Genomic DNA, 21692 nt, shown 5'->3' on the forward strand with positions numbered 1-21692 from the left:
AACCCCCGTCTTCCTCTCTTTCTTTTTGCTTCCTAACAGAGCATCAGATTCCTCGCGTGAGAATGTCGTATCGGGTCCAGTTGATTGTGATATTGGGTTACTTTATTTTTCCTTGTCTTTAATCCCTCATTCAGACACACCAGTCAGCCTTTTCTTCGGGGACAGCTTGGATTTCAGAGCTGGACTTAGACAAGCTTAAAACACCCAGCTAAAGTACAGGTCTTTTGAGTGTTTTCCAAAAGTAAAATAATGGTTTAGCTTTGCATTATGTGATTGCTCACTTAGACAAGATTCTAAGCACAACACAAATGGTAATCTGAGGATTTGAGATGAAACAGGATGTCCATTTCTAAAAGGAATGGTATGTTCAATGACTACGTCTCACAAGACAAAGGAAATTGAGTCTATCGTCAATTATCTTCAATTTGGAAAGTAATCGATATTTATCTAATACACCAAAATTAAACTTTTACACACGTTATATAAATATGTATCTGCAGTATGTTGTTCTTGACCACCAAAGCAAAGAGTTCATGTGATTGCTCTGAAGTCTTTATGGTCATGAATCGTCCCTCAGAGGTGGAAAGAGTACAACTATATCCTACTCCAGTTGAAGTACCCTGAAGTCACTTAACCTAAATATAAATAAATTACTTGCATTTAAACTACTTATATGTACAAAAGTAGCTCTTGTTAAAGGGGAAAATAACTGAAAATCAGTTTATTCACCATGAATAGGACTACTCAGCCTGTGAAAACTGTTGTATGATGTCTTCTGTTGCTATGGAGGGAGCTAAAAGAGTATTGGAAATGACACACTTAGCATTACATTCCTATAACGTTGTCTGTTAAGAAGCAAGCAGAGATTTCTTCTTCCTTGTCAAAACCTGGTGACTATTAGCAAATGTTTCCTGTAAACATCAGCATGACATTTTAACACTGTCATTGTTAGCATGCTGATGTTAGCATTTAGAATAAAGCACCACTACTACTAAGTACAGCCTGACAGAGCTAGCATGTCTGTAGACTCTTAATCTTGTTTGGCTGCTGTAAATACTACAATACCCACGAGCCTCAGGTGCAGTTGCTATGGCGAATTAAGCCAGTCAGGCGCACAAATCAGAGCTGAGGTGAATTCTTTTGAATTTTGAATACTATACTAATGCTATGATGAATTAAGAGTTGCGTTTTGTGCTAGGTAGCTCATGTTAACATGCTAACACGCTAAGATGGTGACCATGGTACACATTATATCTGCTAAACATAAGGGACCATGTTAACATGCTGATTTTAGCATTTTAATATTGTGAGCGTGTTTCGTGATACTAAACTAATGCCAGCATGCTAGCACACTAAACTAAGATGGTGAACATATATTCCTGCTAAACATTGGGCATGTTAACACTATCATTGTGAGGATGTTAGCATGTTGACATTAGCATTTAGGTCAAAGCGCCTCTGTACATAAGTACAGCCTCACAGAGCTGCTTGCATGGCTGTGGACTCGAAGTATTAGGCCTCTGTCTGCAGCCTTTTTTAATGATTTTATATCCATTTATTCAGACACACAGTCCTGCCTAGAGGAGACACTGGAGAGACATTAAGGGGAATCAGCTGTCTAAGGACAGACAGAGCAGGGAGGCTGCTGGCGGTTACATAACGGCTTGTGGGAACACATATCTCAGAGGAGGGATGATGTGGGAGCAGGAAGACTGGAACAAAAACATTAAATATGCCATCAGGCACACAGATACTCCACAGATAACAATACAAGTTGGCACTGGAGCTCCACACAGAGCACAAGATCACAATGGGCTGAACCTGAAACCTGCTGTGAGGTCTGAAGTTCTAATGACAGCAGGTGACCCAGTTTGAATACAATCACACACTGTCCTCACATGAACCCCTCCAGAGATAACACTGCATGTGCGGCATGGAGAATAACACATGACGCTAAAAGGAGGGGTTACAGTTCTTTAATGGCAAAATAAATTAGACTTGTCGGTTATATCTTGAACACAAGGAATACAAAGCAGCTACAGAGAGTAACATTACCTGTAATAACAGAAGCACAATAACATGGCAATCTCCTACAGGCCGAAATGTGCACATCTTACTTTTTGAATGCGAGTTGACTTGACAAGGCAAGTTCTTCTTTGAAACGGCTGAGATGGATGCGTCATTTAAACTGAAAATATACAGTATGTTATTATAGTTCTGACTCTGTAGTTTGGATCTGTTCACACTGAGCTGCCACTTCTCCCATATAGAAATAATGAATTACATATTACTGGTTGCGTGGATCCATTACCCTCATGCAGACCGTTAATCCCAAATTTGATTATTGTAGAAGATTTAACCACTAATTCATTCAGTTTAAGTATAATTTAGCATTTATAAGCAGTATCAGTACTTAAAACAATGAACACATGTTTATAACACACTATAATGTAGTTGTTAGTAGATATAAGGACCTTTTAAAGTACAACTTCTCCTGTGAAGCACCTATAACTGGATGCTGGTGTATAAACAGATAATGAATGACAATATACCGCACAGTTAGAAAATATAGTTATAATTGTTGACAAATACTGTACATAAATAAACACTTATAATGTCCTTCTATCTGCCATTTATTCAATGTTTAAATACTACTAATAGGTGCTAAATGTGGGTGGTGCTTCTGTCTTTTGTTAAACAGTGTTGGCAACTGTAGTTTAAAGGTCTTGCTCAAGGGCACATCAACAGTTGGTAGTGAGGGAGGGAAGAGAACTGCTCAAGTTAACTAGATTTTTACAGTATTTTAATACTGCATTGTTTCATGTCTAACATGTTCAATCAATACAAAACTAAGTTAACTTGCCAGATAATTGGCAAGTCTAAATGGTCAGATGTGGAACATCTGTCTGCTTTTCTTTCCAACAAAGCTGCGTTTGTGTGGGGGAAAAGATTCGTTTCTACGTTTCACTCTTTAGTTTCACAGCTGAATAAAATCCAAACGACGACTTTTGAGACAGAAACGAAACCATCCCAGTTAAAGGAAAAGTTCACGATGTCTACCTTAAAACCGTTTAATCGAGCTGTAATCATTCCTCCGTTAAGAGACCCCTTACTACTAAGATTTCAACGTAGTCTGAGACAAATCTAAAGGGTATCTTCCAAAGTTTAAAGTCTGTTTTTCTGTGTGTTTCCTGTGTTTCTTTGCTGGGCTGCAGTGAAGAGACTGGAAGATACTCACTGTCTGACTCAGACTGATGAAGCCTCACATTAACTTCAGATAAACTTGGGTTCACTTACACTGGAAGCTTGACAGGAAGGCATCTTTTCATGTCCCAGTACGAACAGCAGGAAAGGTCACAGCAAGCAAAAAGTGTTTCAACGTACATATGGACGTGTGAACTTCTCCTTTAAAGCTAATACAAATCCCTTTGGTTGGGTTCACTGATAATAAGACGCTGCATTCACTTTACAATAATGAGGACAAACATTTGTTTTACTTTTTAAAGCCAAGTATAGGAAATGAATGATATTACAAGGTCCATGACCCGGTTTAAAGTCCTCCTGGTCTATGATGTGTCGTCTTAACGGCACTCTAAAGAACAACACTGATATAAACTGGATATTAACAAACAGATATAAAGGTTTACAGGACAGGAGTGTTCACAGATTCACAGTTCAACTGATGCCAAATCCTCCCCCACATGAAGACTGCACGTCTGTTATTCCTCACAGTTTATGTGATACAGAAAAGCTGTAGTCTAGACTTCTTATGGTCTCAAGTCCACTTGGGTCCAGCTTCCATTCTGCTGACAGGTCACTTCACAACATCGTCGGTTACTTGCAGCATGAATATGTATAAAAAGCTATTTATTGTTAGATAAATATTTGAAGAGTCAAGGCTCAAAGGTAGAAGCCCAGAGACGTTAAGATACTTTAACATCATCAGCAAAAGACTTGAAAGGTTTGAAATGAGAAGGTTTGTATCTCTTGGTGAGCCACAGCAGACACAACATCTATAAAATGTAAGTATCCTAGAAGGGAAGGTCCTCGTCATCTCCTCCTCTGTCTACAGGAATAATCTCAGAAGTGCTTTCATCGCACTCAGGCATATCTGTCGGTCCAGTCAGGGGCGACTATGGACCAGTGTTTTGGGAAAGGTTGACGCTCCCAGTAGGAAGGGCGGCGAAGGCAAACGGGTCAACAACACTGTTCAGGGGAACTTTGGGGATCTGTGGAAGAAAAGTGTAGAAATGCTGTGATAATCCTGAAAATTAAAACCTCCAGCTGGATAAGACTGTAGGAGGTTAAGTCCTGTTTACCAGTCTAGTCGTCCCTGCTGATAAATCTGGTCTTGATACTTGATCAGTACAGAATATTTGCTCATGTGAGGATCAGATCTCTTGACTGTTTTCAAACTAATCAAAACAGAGGAAATAAGCAATACACATAGCAATCACCATATTTAAAAAGCCTGTTAACTGTGGAGTTACACAGCAGCTCAGACTAATGATGACAGCTCACGGTTGCTGGTTGTCATAGTAACGCAACACGCTGTCCGTCTCTTTTTTCAAAGAGTGTAAATTCCCATTTTGCCAGTTTTTTAATGATAACTTCAATGTTCCTCAACATAGAAAGGTGCCGCCGGGATAATTTAACTATAGCTACTATAGGTTTATGTTAAGGCTACCAGTTTTTATTGTTCTAACTTATTTATTCTTGAGTTTGATGAGAATAGAAGATCAGCTATGAATGAAATGTGTTAATTAGCTAGGCTAGCTGTTTCCCCCTGTTTCCAGTCTTTATGCTAAGCTACGCGAACTGGCTATAGCCTTATATTTTACATGGACAGATATTTCCCAAAATGTCAAACTATTCCTTAAAGCTTGGATGTTTCAGATATTTCCTATTAAACCTGGAGAGGTTCATGCACATTGAAGTGCTCCAACCATCAGTCCCTTAACATTGTGCAGAAAATGAATGGGAGGTCTGAAATAACTCTCACTTCAACACTCAGAGGCTCATCAAAACAGGACAAGAACTGCCTGAGGCCCATATAATGTTTTCTATACATAGACAGGAAATGCGGGAGAGAGAAGGGGGATGACATGCAGCAAAAGGACCCGGGCCGGAATCGAACCTCAGCCTTATGTGGTATGCGCTCTACCCGGTGAGCTACCAGGGCGCCCAGGCCCATATAATGTTTTTAAGACAAATTATAACCATCTGGACAAACAGTTGGGAAATACAGCCAGTAATCCCGAAATAATTTTGACCTCAAAATGACTTAAAATGTGTCTTATTTACCTGAGTGTCACCGTTCCAACAGAAGAACGACGACTGTAATGATCCATTTTCAGGTGGATATCCTGACCGAGCTGTTCCCAGGCCAGCGCTGTCTCCACTCAGATGAACCAAACTGATGTTGCCCACATCTACGCAGGCAGCCATGTGAGCGTTGGGACCGGACGACTGCATCATCCCCTGGTTGATGACCCCGACTGCCATGCCTGGATGCGGCAGGATGAAGGGAGCGTTTGCGGTCGTCCCTGCAGCCTGCGTGGGTCCTCTGGAGCACGTAGGTCCCAGGAGGGGCCCGTTCTGTCCGGTAGGAACAGTAGCAGCGTTGGGTATGTGACCTTCTCTTTTTTCATACATGCAGCTGCCAGATAATCGCTGTATTTGCGGGTGAGCTGTTGAGTTCACGCCGCCTGGTGTGTGTGTGGAATGTGTCAGTGTGTGATGGTGAAAACTTTGCGGCAGCTGCTGTTGTTGCCACACTGAAGGGCTCTGAAGCTGCGGCCCCATGCAAGTCTGCTGCGAACCAGCGTGGCTTAACGTATATCGTGCACTTTGTTGCGAGCCAGACTGGCGGCTGCCGTGGAAGTTGTTGGTGTTTTGTGCAGATGGAAGCCAAGACTGCTGCGGCACGTCGGGCTGTGAGTGAACATTACGGCAGGACTGTGTTGAAATGATTTGGTTGCCACAGTGGTGACTGCCGCTGCTGGGAGGCCACAGTCGAAAGCTGTGTCCCTGCTGAGTGTTACGACACTGTGTGGGTGCCGCCATGTGAGACACAGCCTGAGAAGCACCTTTTAGTCCGGTCGAACAACCAACACCCCCGCGAACGTCCTCCAACAGAGTCTGCTCTGCAAACCCAGATGTCATGTCCGTCACTGGCTGCCACTGACGCTCATTGTTTGAAAGCACAGACCCAGGATGCGGTCCTTGAATGGATAAACTGTTCCCAGAAACATGAGGCCCGGTCTGATCTGAATCCTGCACATACCCTCCAGTCTCTCTCCTCAGAGCCTCCTCCACATATGAGAACACGTCATTGGCCAGGATGTGATTTAGTTCCCTCGATGCTTCTTCCCTCTCTTTATTCATCCTGACGATGGTGTTCTCCCAGCCCCTCAGCTCTGTCTCCTCAACCTCAAGACCCTCTATCCCTCCATCCCCAATATCCCCCAAAATCTGCTCCAACGAGTCAATCATGGCTTCCGATGTGAGGTCCCCTGTGATAGACCTCTTCTGTGAAGCCTGGATCTGGCCGGGCACACTGAGCAGAGCGTGGCTGTCCAGGAAGGCTTGTTCCAAGGGTTGTTCGAAATCAAGGTCCACTATTTGGGTGAAGATTGGGAGCTGGGGACTGGGTTTCTGTGGCTGGGTGTAAACAGAGTGGTCCTGCCGGCGAAGGGATCCCAGGAGGGAGGCCGGGTCCAAAGGTTTCTCTGTTGTGGGCTCCGAGGTGCCCGGTGCACCGGAGCCAGGAGGACCAGGGGCGGAGAAGGCATCCAGAGAAATGTCGTACAGGACTCCTTCACCGGTGGCGAGGTTGAAGGGGAGCTGCTGTCTCCTCTGGTGCAAGTGTTCCTCTCCTTCTTCGTTTCTACAGAAAAATAAGTTGCAACATGCAAAGGTTAATATTATTATCATTAGAAAATACTGTACTTTTAAATGCTTAAATCAAGACTGTAGGTTTGGTTTGGAACGTATTTTTATGTTTATTTTTATGAAAAACATTGTTTGAGCCCTGAGTACTGCCTGCAGGCTTTCTCTCAAGCTGCATGCAGCACAAACAACTTTCACCAATAAGGTAGCAGCACATGATGAGCTGCAGTGAAAGGATAGAAAGATCATTTTGTACTTAAAAGACCGTAACTTCAGAGGAAGACTTCTTGAACACAGATTTCTGAAGCCTCACAATACGAGGACTGTGGCCGTCGTCCATCCCGCTATCCTTTAAGAGTCCTTAGCTCGATAAAAAGCTGATGCTTACGTGAGGGCTTTCTGGCGAGCGACGATGAAGTCTGGTCTCCCTCCCTTGAAGACGACCCTGGCGGTGGCCTGAACCCACAACCAGTGTCCTGTTTTGGTCAGCAGCCTGAAGAAGGTGAAGCCACTGTCTCCAGTCTTCATCACTGAGGACAGAGCAGGTAAGACCGACGTAAGACTGACAATGACGTGAGGTTAAAAGCAAATGTATAATTAGATCTGAGAAGTAGAGAGTGTCTTATAGGAGAACTCACTCCTGAGGTGGTTGTCAGCGCAGTACATCATGTCAGCAGCGTGGACGAACTGATAGCCAGAGCCTGTTGTGACCAACTCGACCTCTGAATATCCTAAAACCAGCTTCCCTCTGAAAGGAAACAAGGGACAGACTGTTATGGAAGCTGATCTGGTTAAATCTCTTACCAAGCTGGTGTCAAAAAAAATATTTAGAGATTCACCAAAAATGCCAACCTGGTGTCTATGCCCATAGGAGCAAAGTCCATTCTGTGTTTAGTCTGGAAGATGAGGGTCTTAGTCCGGATTGCCATGACTGAAGGAGGCTGCAGGGGTGTGGCGATGGCAAACAGGGCCAGCTGAGGAGGAGCAGCAGTCCCATCAGGCCTGGTGTTTCCCTGCAAATGCAGGTATTTCAGACGTCCACTGAAGTTTAGAGCCTGGAGGAGACACAAACAAACATATCAAGAGATGCTAACAGCTCTAATAGCTCTAGAGATGGCAATGTCTGACTGATGGATTGCCATTCACGATCCCCAGAGGATGAACCCTACTGACTTTTCATCTAGCGGCACAATGAGGTTGACATTTTTGGTTTTGAGTGAAATTCTGACGTAATTAGATTGAAATATCTCAACAACTATCAGATCGATTACTATGAAGTTCTGTTCAGACATTGATGGTTTCCAGAAGACTAATTAAAAGTGAATTTGGTGATGGTGATGTCTTTTCATCTAGCAGCACCAGCAGGTCAAAGGTGTCACTTATACTCACTAATATCTCGACTTCTGCCAGATGGCACAAAATGTTTTGGCTCTCATAAGTTGAATCATGACAACTGTGACGATCCTCTGACTTCATCTGACCTTTCATAAAGTACCATCATTGGCATGCTGACATTAGCATTTAGCTCTGCCTCACAGAGCTGCAGCCTCTTAGCTTAACAAATGCTTTCTTTAATGTACCAGGAATCCAGAGGTGTTGTCCTGGAGGCAGCGAAGGCGACAGCAGAAGCTTCGTTCCAGAAACGAGGAGTTCTCCGGAGGGATGTGCTGAGGAAACAAGTTCACAGAGCTGCTCGAAGATTTACTGCCGGACTGCCCATCTGCAGAGAAACAACCCTAATATCAAAGTGATGTTAATGTTTCTAAACACCTTATCTGCCTTCTAGGTTCATCAGCATCTGATATTCTGCCTATTACATCTCCACGTGGGACAAATACTGTGTCTGAATACCATTAAAAACAGACACAGACACTTAACCACATCATACAAAATATGTTCTAATTAGAGCTGAAACTAACTTATTTTCATCCATAAAATGTCAGGAAGTGAAAGCGCTTGTCAAAGTTGAAATCATCAATTACCAGTTTTGTTGAACTGGAAGTAGGGAATATTTGATCGATCAAAATAGGTGCCAGTTAATTTTCTTGCAGAGCAGAGATAGTTTAAAGAGACAGAATCCTCTTCTGTAAAAAAAACAAAACTTCTAATCTTCTTGATGGTTATCAGGATCCCATTCATTTTGTTATTTCTATGGATACAAAACGTCCATGTTTTGGTTGCGTGCTGTTAAAAGGGGTCCTGTGGAGTTTTACGTAAAACAAACAAACTTCACCAAAACTTATTGTGTGTGAGTCCTTGAGGACAAACATGTTGAATGTATTTCCTTCCTCATAAAACATCTGCAGAGCTAATCTTTCTTAAAAGTTTGAAATTTGAATTGTTTACATCCATGTTTGCCTGTCAGCAGTCTTCTTCTTCCCCGCCTTTGTTTGACGCATTACTGCCACCTGTGGAATGGCATGAAACCACTGGTGGGAAAGTGTATTGCGTCGCCTGCATGTACATAAATAAATTCATAAATGAACAGCTGCAGAGCTCTACTAGTGGTCAAAAACTCCACAGTTTACCTTTAATTCTTGTCTTTCTGGCTGCAGAAAGCAACTGAAATCATATCCTCAATAATTTTAAATGAAATCCATCATGTCAAGTGTAATTTATTCATTTAAACAAGATACGTATTTGAATCGACAGTCTGTGAGTTCACATGAACTGCAAGCGGCTCCAGAAACAGACTGAAGGTGAAATGAAAGCATCCCTGCAATGCCGAGAGGCTTGTGACCCCCACGACCCTCCACAGGCCCCCCCCACCCCTAAAACAGTCTCTTATACATACAGTACATTCAGTATATGAGGAGCAGGTGGAGAGTGAACTGCTATTAAGATGTTTTGCCCTCTTGTTGGGTGAGAACGTCCTGTCATTGACCCATTACAGTGTGTGAGGCATGTGACTCAACTGATGTTTTCTGTATATTTAAGTGTATTATACCCATGTACTGTACATAAGTACAAATTTGAGGTACTTTACATGAGTATTTCCATTTTATGAAACATTATACGTCTAACTCCACAACATTTAAGATGCAAATACTGCACTTTTTACTCCACCAGATTTGCTTTAAATATCCAAAGTTGATGTGTGAATCCGTATGTCAGGTTTTATTGAACATCTGTGTTTGTCGGTCCTGAGTTTCTCGTTTTATTGGTCACATGTTATTTGGACAACCCAGTGCTGACACTGAACTTACTATAAAGTGCGTTCCCTACCTGGGGACCTCGCTGCACTCTAATGTTTGCTTTTTCTTCTTGTGAGTTACTTAATAATCGCATGTCTTCTGGCATCTGGAAATGATTCAGATAAAACAACTGGTCACAACCAGCGGCCACACGCGACCAGTGACGAGGGGCTGCAAGTAGACATTGCTTTTGTTAGAGGGGGTCACGAGCCAAATCTACAGATAATCCCTGAATGAAACAGGTTGAATTCATACCTTCTGCTCCGGCGTGTGAGCCGCTCTCGCTCGGGTTGAGGGCGAAGTGGAGCTGACATCTGAACGCCTCTCTGTCGTCCATGTGAATGAGATCGTACACACTCTGGTGGACCACGTCGGACTGATGACAGAAAGGAATCTAAATTAAATTACACTTCCATTCACTTTAGTTAGCTTATCTTAGCATAGCATGAAGACTGGGAACAGGGCGAACAGCTAGCCTGATCAGATCATCATGTTTACACACACAGTTTGATTTTGTACAGATTAAACAAATGAGATATAATATGTTGACAGTGTTAACAGTGAACTTTAGACGTGCTGGTAGGAGCATTTTGTTACCTTTGGACACAGCCAGGCTAGCTGTTTCCAGTCTTTATCCTAAGCTAAGCTAGCTGGCTTCTCATCTAACTCCTGGCAGGAAAGCAAATTCCTCCACATCTTGAACTATTTCTTTAAATAAACACATATAACAGAGTAGCTAACGGAATAAATAAAACAAAGCTTGTGTTTTGTGTGTTTTAAGTCACTCTGGCTGATTTGACCTCTAGTCAGGTGTAAGCCGGGTGTGTTAGCTGTGTTGGTAACTGCATGATGTCACCAAACTCAATGTACTAATAAGAATGATGTAATGCAGGTTGTCCCACCCCAATAGGTAATATAAAACCCAACAGACAGGGAAAGAAAGACGTCAATCAAGTGTTGTTTCTACACTGACTGAAGAGGTTTAGTTGGGAAACATTAGTGAAAACACCTGTGTGGGTGGACGACTACTTTTACTTTTCATACTTTAAGTATATTTTTCTGTAAATACTTTACTATACTTCAACTTAAGTCACATTTTCAAAGCAGGACTTACTTGTAACAGAGTATTTCTACACTGTGGTATTGCTACGTAAGTAAAGCATGTTAATAAATCCTCCACCACGGGTACAAAGAAAGATATTTACAGTGTCTGGTGTCACAGTTTTACCTGATGGAAGCCCAGGAAGTCCTGGATGGTCGGGGACGTGTAGAAGACGGTGCCATCGGTCGTAACAACCAACACGAAACCATTTAAAGCCTACAGAAATCACGGAAATACGAAATGACACACATGCACGCTGACGAATAAACACGTGTGCATGCGTGTAATCCAGTGTTTTGTTGCTGCACCTGGAGAAGGAGGTCTCCCTCTGAGAAACTGACTCCGTCCAGGGACGCCGACTGTCCATTTCTGCCATTTGCAGAGACGAGAGGAGCCGACCTCGCGTTCTTCTGGAATGCTGCTACGATAAAATAAACAACAAAGAATCTGATTTTCAGTGTCCTGAAACTGCCAAACGGGAAAAAAGTGAGCTCATCATACAAGTGACACATTGAACAGCACTCTGGCAAAATATGTGACAAATAAAACCAAACTTAGAGGATAAATTCACGTCATGATGTCCCTAATTTATCTTATTACAAGCCTTAAAGGGTCAGTTCACCAAATCACTATGAAAAAGGTTCAGGCTTTTATTCAAATCTGAATTCACATTTATCTTTTCAGGGCTTGTGGATTATTTACTGCATATATTTTGCTCTATTCTTGGTAGTTTAGTGTTTGAAGTTAAGCTGGTAGTGGATATTAGCTGCTGTGATCAATATTATTAATATTATTAATGGGGCAATTGACAAGGTGTAATGTGAAAGGCGTCGCTCGTAGTGACAAACCCACAGAGAATTATCACCCGACAGTCATCGTTTCACTGTAACTTTACTGTTTTGGTTCACTGTCATCAGTGCTCTGATAAATCCGCTGTAGACTTCCTGCTGACAGACACAGTTAGCGAGTAGCTGGTGAACATCGTGGAGCATTTAGCAGCTAAAGAGACAGACATGTTTCTCAGGAGTTGGTGGAGACCAAAAACAGAGCTGAAAGAGAGAGAATATTGAATAATCTTTTATATATTCTTCAGGTGGCCAGAAGTGTTATGATGAGCTGAACTAATCATAAAACCTAAAAAGTGTCACCTTCTCTTTGCTTTGTCTTCTTAACTGGTCAAATATGCTCCGGCTCCGAGAAACATTCGAGCTAAAGTGAACAAAAGCACAACACTGTTTGGTATCCAGTGTGTTTCTACAACAACTCGCTGCATGTGTCTTTGCTGCATCCCTGCTAATGTTTCACTGGTTTATTTGTGGGACGGATCAGAGTATCCGTGACGTCCTACAGGCAGCTTTTACCTCCGTGAGCGGGGCAACCGGAGACATCAGAAATCACACACAGCAAGTGAGAGCATGCGCTTTTATGTTTGCACATCTGCACAGTGTTTGTGTAGGAAAAAGGCACCCAGAGTTCACACAGAATTAGCTGCAAATTAAGCTGATGGAAGCATGAAATATTGCATTTACAGAAAAGCTGAAAACAGGGGAAACCTTGCTCGACACAAGTCAGTTTATTTTTCAAGCAGGATGGAACAGCGTTTTGTCTTTGTGTTAAAAAGTGATTTTTTAAGCTAGCTGTAATCTAATCTGTGATCGCTGGCGTTCAGTCAGCTAAGCAATACCTCCTTTCCTTTCCTTACAGTAATGACTCTGTGGCACGCCAACAAACTTCCCTCCCCCTCCCACCGCACAAAACCACAGGATCTGCCTCTCGCCCCCCCCCCACACACAAACCCAGGAATTTGCCCTGTCATCTCGGTCAAGAGCAACTTTCTACAAACTCAGACGAGCGAAAGAATCTCGAGTTTCTTATTACAGCAGAAACTGTAACCAACTCTGGGGATCTGCGAATTGGTGTAATAATAATAATAATAATAATCAACACGTCTTCAGGCATTAAACTCAGTGTGACACCGAAACACGTGATCTTAAAGTCTAAACATATCAGACACACAAACAGAGTTACTGAAAAGTCGACTTTCTGTTTCATAAATGTTTTAAACTGAAATCTGGCCTCCCCTCTTCCCTTCACTCCCATCCTGCCTCCCTTCCTCCTCCCCTCTCCTCGTCTTCCTCCTCTGCTCAGCACTGTGGAGGGTTCACACGCAGAGTCAGTTCACCTCGCCAAAGACGTGGTCCTGGAGAGACGTGGGTGGGCGGGTGGGGGGTTGGGGGTGCTGATGAGTGTGAAAAGCTGTATCCCTTCAGAAACAGCTGAGAGAGAAACAAGACTAGAGCTGCCAGTGTGCCTCCCCCCACACACCTTTAGAGGAGCCACGGCTTGAACCTCTCTCTCGTGCTCTTTTTTCATTCTTCATTCAACTATTTGTCACTTTTCATGTGAACAACTGGGTGCATTACTGTCTTCCAGGAGAGACCGCCTGACAATGTGCACCGCCATCCCCATATTTAAACAATATCCCGTCTCCTGCCTCTCTGCGGCGGCCGGATTTTCACTCCGCCTTCCACCGTGCTCATTTGGAACAACTGTTAACAAACACAAACACTTACACACTAGTTCTGATTGAGCACAACGCAACAATAACAGCCTACATTCATGCTAGCAGCTCTGTGAAGATGTATTTAGGCACAGCGGTACTTTGAGCTAAATGCTAACACCAGCAGGCTAAGATGCTCGCAATGACATTGCTAACATGCTGATGTTTAGCAGGTCTAGTGTTCAACCGTCTTAGTGTAACATGTTAGCATGCTAACATTTCCTAATTAGCACCACACACACACACACACAAATCTAATTATTGGACAAATTTAAATTTTGACCTGATGATGGGCGAGTCAGGTCATTAGCATTAATTCCAAGGAAATATTTCCCTCCGAGATGTCGTGGAGTATAAAGTAGCTTGAAGTGGAAAAACCTGAGCAAAGTACATCAAATTTGTTGATCCACCCCGTAACACTTAATATACTCTGTTATTTCCACCATCCACTAACAGTATCAAACCTGAAATACAAAATTAGGTGAAGTTGTGCTTCATTTCTGCTTCCTTTACTTGCGCTTAATATTCGTCCACATTGTTTAAGCAGAGCAGATTCATCCTGCAGGAAAATACAGCTGGAGGCCGAGTTAATGACATCTCTGACCTCGAGTCGACCTCGTTCACCCTCGTTATCCACAAACACAGGAAGCAGCCGTGAACAACCAGCCCGCCACCCCCCCCGTGGTGACAGACTTCCTGAGCCCTTCTCAGACTCTGGATTCTGTTGCTACGGTGACATGGGTTCACCATGGTAACCTTCACTCCAGGTGATGGCAGCAGCAGCAGCAGCAGCATCACCGGGGACTGAAGGAAACAACAGTCTGTGCTCAGATGTCCAGATATCCAAATGTAAATGTACCACACAGGTTCCCCAGAGGAACCCTTTAATGTATGATATATATGTTGAGGACAAACTTTACATTAACTGAACTGACGTCAGTGTGAGACGGAGAGAGCTTGTTTTTTTTAAATGGGAATATAGTTTGTTTGAATATGAACAGATATCTCTATGTTGCTGCAGGAAAGTCTCCTTTGTTTATTGATATCTCGAGGTGACACATGCTGCACACAGGGGAGTGTTTCAGACTCAAACAAGACATTTGTTTTCATATTACACACTTGAACTACAACAACAAAGCGTATCAGTCAACAGCCCTTCCCTGCTTTTGTTCCCTCCTCCTGATGTAACAACAGATTTGAAACATCCAAACACACTTCAGCCATCAACTAAAAAACACCTCAAAGACTGTGTGAACGTTTTGTGGTTATTTTTAAGGCTTTGTTGTGGACAGTATTAAACGTCCCTGAACAAACATCCTCCACAATCAGAGGAAACTGCTGCAGAAGATTAGACGGAGAATTAGATTAGAGAATTAATTGGGGAGGCCAGCGAGAGGTCTTAAGACCTTAAAACTGAAGCGCTTTCATCCTGGAAATTCATGGTCAATAGTGCTTTTAGCAACACTAGTGAGGTAACGTCTGTCAGTCCACCAGACTGATATCTCAACAGCTATTAGACGGACTGCCATGAAATTTGGCTTTGCTTCACGGTGTCCGGAGGATGAAGTTCTCACTTATCCAGTGAAATATCGCCACACCTGCTCAGAACATTTTGTACAGATGTTAATTGTTCAATCGGTCCACCATTCTGGACTCTAGCCTCTGCTTTGCATAACCAAATCAGGGTCAAGAAGATTTAGTTTCACCTCTTTGCGTCAATGCCCATAGGAAGGAAAAGCTTAATGAAGCTAACAAAAAGCTCAAACCACTAATGTTTGAGCAGCACATCTCAAATACTTCAAACAGTGGTACATTTACTCAAGCTTGCATTTTAAACTTTCTATCCCACTATATTTTTTTGCTCTGACTTTACATGTAGGTTTGGTTTGATAGACAGCAGCTGTTCTCAGATAATGACATGAGGTTCGCCTGTAAGTTTGAGACTTAAAACATCCATTTTGATGCTTTTATGTTTCGTGGGTGACGTTAAACAAGGCACAGCGGTGCTTGACGACGGCTTGTGTGTGATGTCGGGCTGGACCAACATCAAAGCTGAGAGGAGATAAAATGATGTTGACGTATGACGGCGCGGGGCAGAACGTGCTGATGTAGATACGGTCGTCATCTGATAGGCCTCAAAAATGGAGCGACTTCGACCAGCTTCTTCTCATGCTCCACCTCTCGACTCACTCGTTCGGTTTTCATTTCCTTTACTTGTACGTTAACCTTGTGGCGAGCAGATTATGTATTATCAAAACATCTTCACGTGTAGAACAACTTCTCTCTCTGGTCAGACTTTCACTCTATATATAATAAACAAACACTCAGGTAACGTGGCGACTGAGTGTGTCGGTCGTTCAAACGTCTCCATTCACAAACACACCTCCTCAAGAGCCCTCATGTCGTGCCACCGGGCTTCATCCCCCCCCCTCTGCTCCATCAACAGCAGCGATCAGCCGGCCGATAGCAGAGCAGGAGAGGCCACGATGGCCCCGGTTACTTGCTATTTTGTTAAAACGAAGCCTATAGCTGGGTAGATTTTAGACGAGAGCAGCCTGGTTTTCTTTGACCGGGCTGTGAAAGACTGAGCCAAGTGGAAGACTTTACATATAAAAGTCGGGTTTACTGGTGTAAACAGTCGTCTAATGTCCTCTGTGGCTCTGAATGGAGATTTGTGAAGCCTGAGAAAATGACCACTGGTGATGTCATAGTGATGTCATCAAGGTTAGCTTGGGCTCGGGGACTTCGAATATATAACAGAGTGCCTGTGTTACAGACTATGGGTGTGGCGTTTGAGAGATGTGGGTGATTACCAGGCAGGGAGGGTCTAATGAAAGATGCAATTGAGTTGCATTATGGGAAATGTAGGATTCAGTGTTTGTTTTTGGAGCTTATGACACAGAAGGGACTAAAAAAAGCTCTGCTGCTCCGATTTTGACCGTTCTTTTGAATCTGCCTCAAGTCTTCCAGCTGACAGAAACCCTGTCAAAATGTGAATGTTAGAAGCCCGATGTTGTTCTGTTGTGATTCAACTTGAATTCAAAAGGACTGAATTAGCTCATGTCGTACTGCAAAACACAAATGGTAAGGCTCGTGTTATTCTACGTTTTCATTATTGTCAACAAATCCCATGAAAAGACCAAAACAAACAAGAAGTTAGTCCGTCTCTCAATCCTTTCTGACTTCCCTACTCTGCCTAAAGACATAAATCTTGAAAAGAAAAGGTCACAACTACATTAGTTTCATTTTTTAAAAAGGCGAAATAATTTCCTTCAGTGGCGGATGAATCCACATTTGGTGCTCTAGGGAGTATTTGGGGCAGCAGGGCGGTTTGTGTGGGACTGAGTCAAAATAAACTACAGTGTGTGTGTGTGTTCATGGTGATGAAGGAACACGTCGCCCAGAGCAACAGTGTGGCTCACTGATGTGTTTTTGTGGACACATCAATGGAGCTCTATGGCACAGAGGAAGAAGATACATCAGGCTGTGTGATACACGGATGACACTTACTAGCAGGATCAATTCGTTCTTGGTTTTGTTTGTTTTTTCATGCGATTTGTTGAAAATAAGAAAAATATAGAATATCACCAGCCTTATCCTTTAATCAGAGACATCTTAACATGTGGTTTACGTGCTTGAAGACAACAATACGAAGCAACATATGTGATTAAACTGATTGTTTGTGCTTAAATCACCTCAATCCCACTTTGAGCTGACAGGAGGACGACTCCATCATTTCAGTGACACATTTTGACACCAGGACAATGTACCGATGGTGTAAGCAACTAACTGCCACCTTTGACTGGGTGTGTATTTGATCAGCGTTAGAATAAAGACCCACTGTTCTGCTGCCTGTCTCATGTTCCTCTGCCTACACTCCATCTGCCCTGCAGCACACTCTCCTGTTTCCCTCCCAGCAGGGCGACTATTCATTATTCACAGTGTCAAGTTCCCTCTCTGACACCCCCCAAACACTCAAGGCTCAGCCACAAAAATGTCTGGAGCAGCATATTTGCACACCTGAGACATTGTCCCACACATACTGTCTCTCACTTTCAATATTTCACCCACATACACGAGTTTCATGTGACCTTTTATGCGCAACCTTTACTGTTAGTTGCCAGAACTTCCACGAAACTATGAGGTAGACGTCACTGACCATGAAAGTAACTCTTAACCTTGAGCCATCCCACACTGAGCCGGAGCACGGACAGTTTGTCCAGGCGACCTCTGACCTCCTTGGAGAAAGGCAGCAGGCTGGTCAGATGGTCCAGCTCTATGTTCAGACGGTCCCGGTGGCGTTTGGACGGATTGGTCTTCGCAGGTGGAGGCTTCGCACTAAAACAACACACAAGACAAGAGGATGTGTTCAGTGATGCTGCTTGCTAAAACATGCTTTCTCTACTTGAATCTACAACACATAGTGGAATTTCCATCCAGAACTGAAGTGGGAGTTTTTGGTACGAGGTAGATTTTGCATATCCTGTAACGAGCACTTAAACGTCTGTTTGCTTGGACGTGGGAGACTGTTCCTGTTTATGAAAACAATACGTCTCTTGAACATATCAGTGTTTAATCTCTAAGAGACAAGGTTGGTTGCTGCCCAAATAAACCCTGAACCACATCAAACAAAGCGTTTTAAGAGCCAGCAAAGGTTGACAGTGTGGCTCATGTTTTCATTACTATTATATACAAGACTGGAAAACACACGGAGAGAAATGTCATTGGTTAGCACATCCACTCTATTAGCCTTCGTTTGTAATAAATACCCAGAAATATCAGAGTTACTGAGAATTCATTATTGAAATGACGTCCACAAAGTTAAGTGTTCTCATCAGTATAAGCAGCCCAGTCTGTTTTAGAGCTGCAACACAAAATGAATCAGTAACTATTTTGATAATTGACTGATTGTTTCAGTCATAAATGCCAAACATTCAGATTCTTAAATGTAAGAATAAGCCGCTTTCATGTCTTCCTTCACCTTGGACTACTGGATACTGTGAGGAGTATTTTTCACCGTTTTTTTATGTTTTATAGTCCAAACGAGCGCTGATGACAAAAGCTCTCCTCCCTTTGGGGTGAGGATCACTGCATTACAGTGATCTACTGTAGCAGGTTAGCAGGTTAGCTCTGGTGCTAAAATACGCAGTTCAACTGTCTCATCATTTATGTCAACTGTCACTATAAATCTATGCTAACATGTTGATGCTAAGCAAGTCTAATGTTTAACATGTTCACTATTTTAGTTTAGCATGCTAACATAACTTGCTGATGGCACTAAACACAAAAGAAGTACAGCTGATGCTGACGGGACCGTCATCAGCTTGGTCATAAAGCGTCGGACACCTTAAAACGTTGACCCGACGGTGGCGCTAGATGAGAAGTCAGAGGATCACCAAAGTTAATGCAATTCATCCTGAGGGGAACATGAATGCGTGCAACACATTTCATGGCAATCCGTCCAATAGCAGTTGAGATATTTCAGTCTGGACCAAAGTGATTGACTGACAGACCGACTGACATCTGTCCACGCAGTCATGCTGCTAGCGTGGCTAAAAATAAAGATATTTGCCAAGTTACCTTAAAAGTTACATCATAATTTTGAGACAGCATGTGTGTGTGTTGATCTTCCACTTGGCCTGTGCCATTACTACAACAAATTACCACAATGTAATTCCTCTCCAGCGTGTCAGGACACGCTGCAGCGCTGTGTGCCAGCCCTCCCTGACTAAACACAGAGATCTGAGAGCAGAGATGGAGGGACGAGGAGGGACAACAAAGCAGGCAGGAATGAGGACATGAAACACGGCGAGAGAGAGAGAGAGGAAAAATCATGTGGAAACTAAGAGGGAAAAAAGCAGATAGTTGACAAATGTATTATCTTGGAATCACATGTCAGCTGCTGATGAATAACATGGTAGAAAAAAAGCATTATTCCACCCAAAAGTGCCACAAAAAGTAATTTTTAAAACTTAACAGTAGTCTCTGGTTGTGACAAATACAGCTAAATACTACATTTCCTAAGAGAGTGAGTAAATAAATAAATAAATAAAGTGTATCCATAACAAATCACTGGATATCCACTGGACATCACGTGAAGTAAAGTTTGTTCTTTAAAAAGTGTGATTCTTCAGCTCATCATGCAGAATCATCCAGGTTGTTTTCAGTGATGGAAAGTCACATTTACTCAAGTACTGCACTTAAGTACAATTTTGAGGTACCTGTACTTCCATCTGTATTTCCATTTTATGCTACTTTATACTTCTACTCCAGTATATTGAAGGAGCAAATATTATTCTTACTTTGCAGATTCAGACTAATACAAAATATAATAAAACATAAGTGATGATGTATTATCATTGATCCCCAGCAGTATATAAAGTAATTTAAATGAACTCAATCTTTACCAGCTGCATCTTTACAGTGTTGAACACATTAATGCATCAATAACTATAATACAATTTTGAATGTGTGACTTTTCTACACTGTGGTGTAATTATTTTTTACTTAAGTAAAAGATAAAACACTGATAATATATAGTATGTTACCAGATTACAGTGGTGGAATGTAACTAAGTACATTTACTCAAGTACTGTACTTTTTTGCATTTCCATTTTATGCTACTTTATACTTCTACTGCACTACATTTATTTGATACTACTACTACTTAATACAATATCAATATAATATATAAATCAGCTGATAAATTATATATTATAAGTTAAGCAACTTCATATAAAGTAATTATATAAAGGTAACTCCACCTTCACCAGCTGCAACATGTGATGAACGCATCAGTAATCATAATACAATAATATAATATACTGAAATGGACCATTCTGCATAATGAGTACTTTCACTTTTGGTACTTTAAGTATATTTTGATGCTAATACTTTTCTACTTTTTAAGTGTAGCTTTTACTTGTATTTCTACACTGTAGTATTGCATTTTTTTTTTTTAAGTAAAAGATCTGATTGCTTCCTCCACCTTCTCCTGCCCGACTCACCTTATCTGCTCCTGACGTCATTAACTTTGCGTGACATTTGCAGCAGGTAGCCCGCACTACCTGCCCGCACTACCTGCCCCCGCCTGCTTGGAAATCATAAATCACACAAGTGACGCTAAACAACAACCTGACTATTGCCTGGGTGGAAACACGAGGTGAATGTAACAGGATTAGTAGCATTACTACAACTAATAATAATAGTAATACGGTAATTATTACGGTGGAGATGACTGATTGATCCACTGACAGTGACCAGCATGAGCCCGCCCACGGTGCGCGGAGTCCAGGCCTGCTGGGCTCCGCCGGCAGTGGCTGTTTCGTACCCTGCGGTGACATTTATAAGGGTACAGAAATAACGTTTTTACACATTAAAACTTACATTTTCTGAGCGGGCTTCTTCCTCCTCTTCACCGCATATACTCCACCGTTCCCCGGCATGGTGGCACCAAGGTTTCGACCAACTTTCTCTTTGCTTTCACTTCAAAGAATAAAAAAAAAACACCAAATGTTCAAACTAGCATAAAAAGTTTGATGTTTTGAATCTCCCGACACAACCTGGATGTGTTTCTCCTGTAAAACAAGTAAAACCTCCAAGTTATATGTCCTTATCTCAGCTCACTCCGACCCAGAAAAGAAGTAATCCACATGTCTGGAGTCTGGCGGGGCTTCGCAGCGACCCCGTCGGCCAGAAGCTCATTTAAAAAGTCGCAACTTTTCGGGGGAAGTACGGCGGCATTCACCGCACCCAGTCCTCCGCCTGTCGGATTCAGCCAATCAGCGTCACTGTAACATCCGGGCTTCTCTGTCTCGCCGTTTCTGATTGGCGTAAACCTTCGCCTTTGTTTTATCCTCCGTGTCCTCGGTTGTAAAACACAGCGTACATGTAAATATACTCTGCCTCTTGTTACTGAAGCTTTTTCAGAGGCTCAAGACAGATA

The 21692-nt window shown here is 42.5% G+C and overlaps 1 protein-coding gene across 1 annotated transcript; it reads right to left on the reverse strand.

The window, feature by feature from the left end:
• Positions 1-1960: 1960 nt before the first annotated feature.
• Positions 1961-21420, reverse strand: LOC139300894 (aryl hydrocarbon receptor-like). The gene is made up of 12 exons (XM_070924091.1): positions 21134-21420; positions 17907-18085; positions 11496-11608; positions 11314-11403; positions 10341-10461; positions 10251-10256; positions 8472-8611; positions 7744-7946; positions 7530-7639; positions 7280-7421; positions 5305-6889; positions 1961-4229 (listed from the first exon to the last, which is right to left on the reverse strand). Exons 1-12 carry the CDS (start codon positions 21190-21192, stop codon positions 4134-4136), a joined length of 2844 nt encoding a protein of 947 aa, XP_070780192.1. The 5' UTR covers positions 21193-21420; the 3' UTR covers positions 1961-4133.
• Between the last annotated feature and the right edge of the window lie 272 nt (positions 21421-21692).

The sequence above is a fragment of the Enoplosus armatus genome, chromosome 18 (assembly GCF_043641665.1).
Source record: "Enoplosus armatus isolate fEnoArm2 chromosome 18, fEnoArm2.hap1, whole genome shotgun sequence".
Lineage (NCBI taxonomy): Eukaryota > Metazoa > Chordata > Actinopteri > Centrarchiformes > Enoplosidae > Enoplosus > Enoplosus armatus.

Bases quoted from the DNA above. Each gene is read 5' to 3' on its own strand.
- LOC139300894 (XM_070924091.1), bottom strand. From the start codon at position 21,192: ATGCCGGGGAACGGTGGAGTATATGCGGTGAAGAGGAGGAAGAAGCCC. The intron at 7,640-7,743 runs GTTGGCATTTTT...GTTTCCTTTCAG, and splicing joins CCTATGGGCATAGACACCAG to AGGGAAGCTGGTTTTAGGAT. The intron at 4,230-5,304 runs GTAAATAAGACA...TTTCTTCCACAG, and splicing joins GTTGGAACGGTGACACTCAG to ATCCCCAAAGTTCCCCTGAA.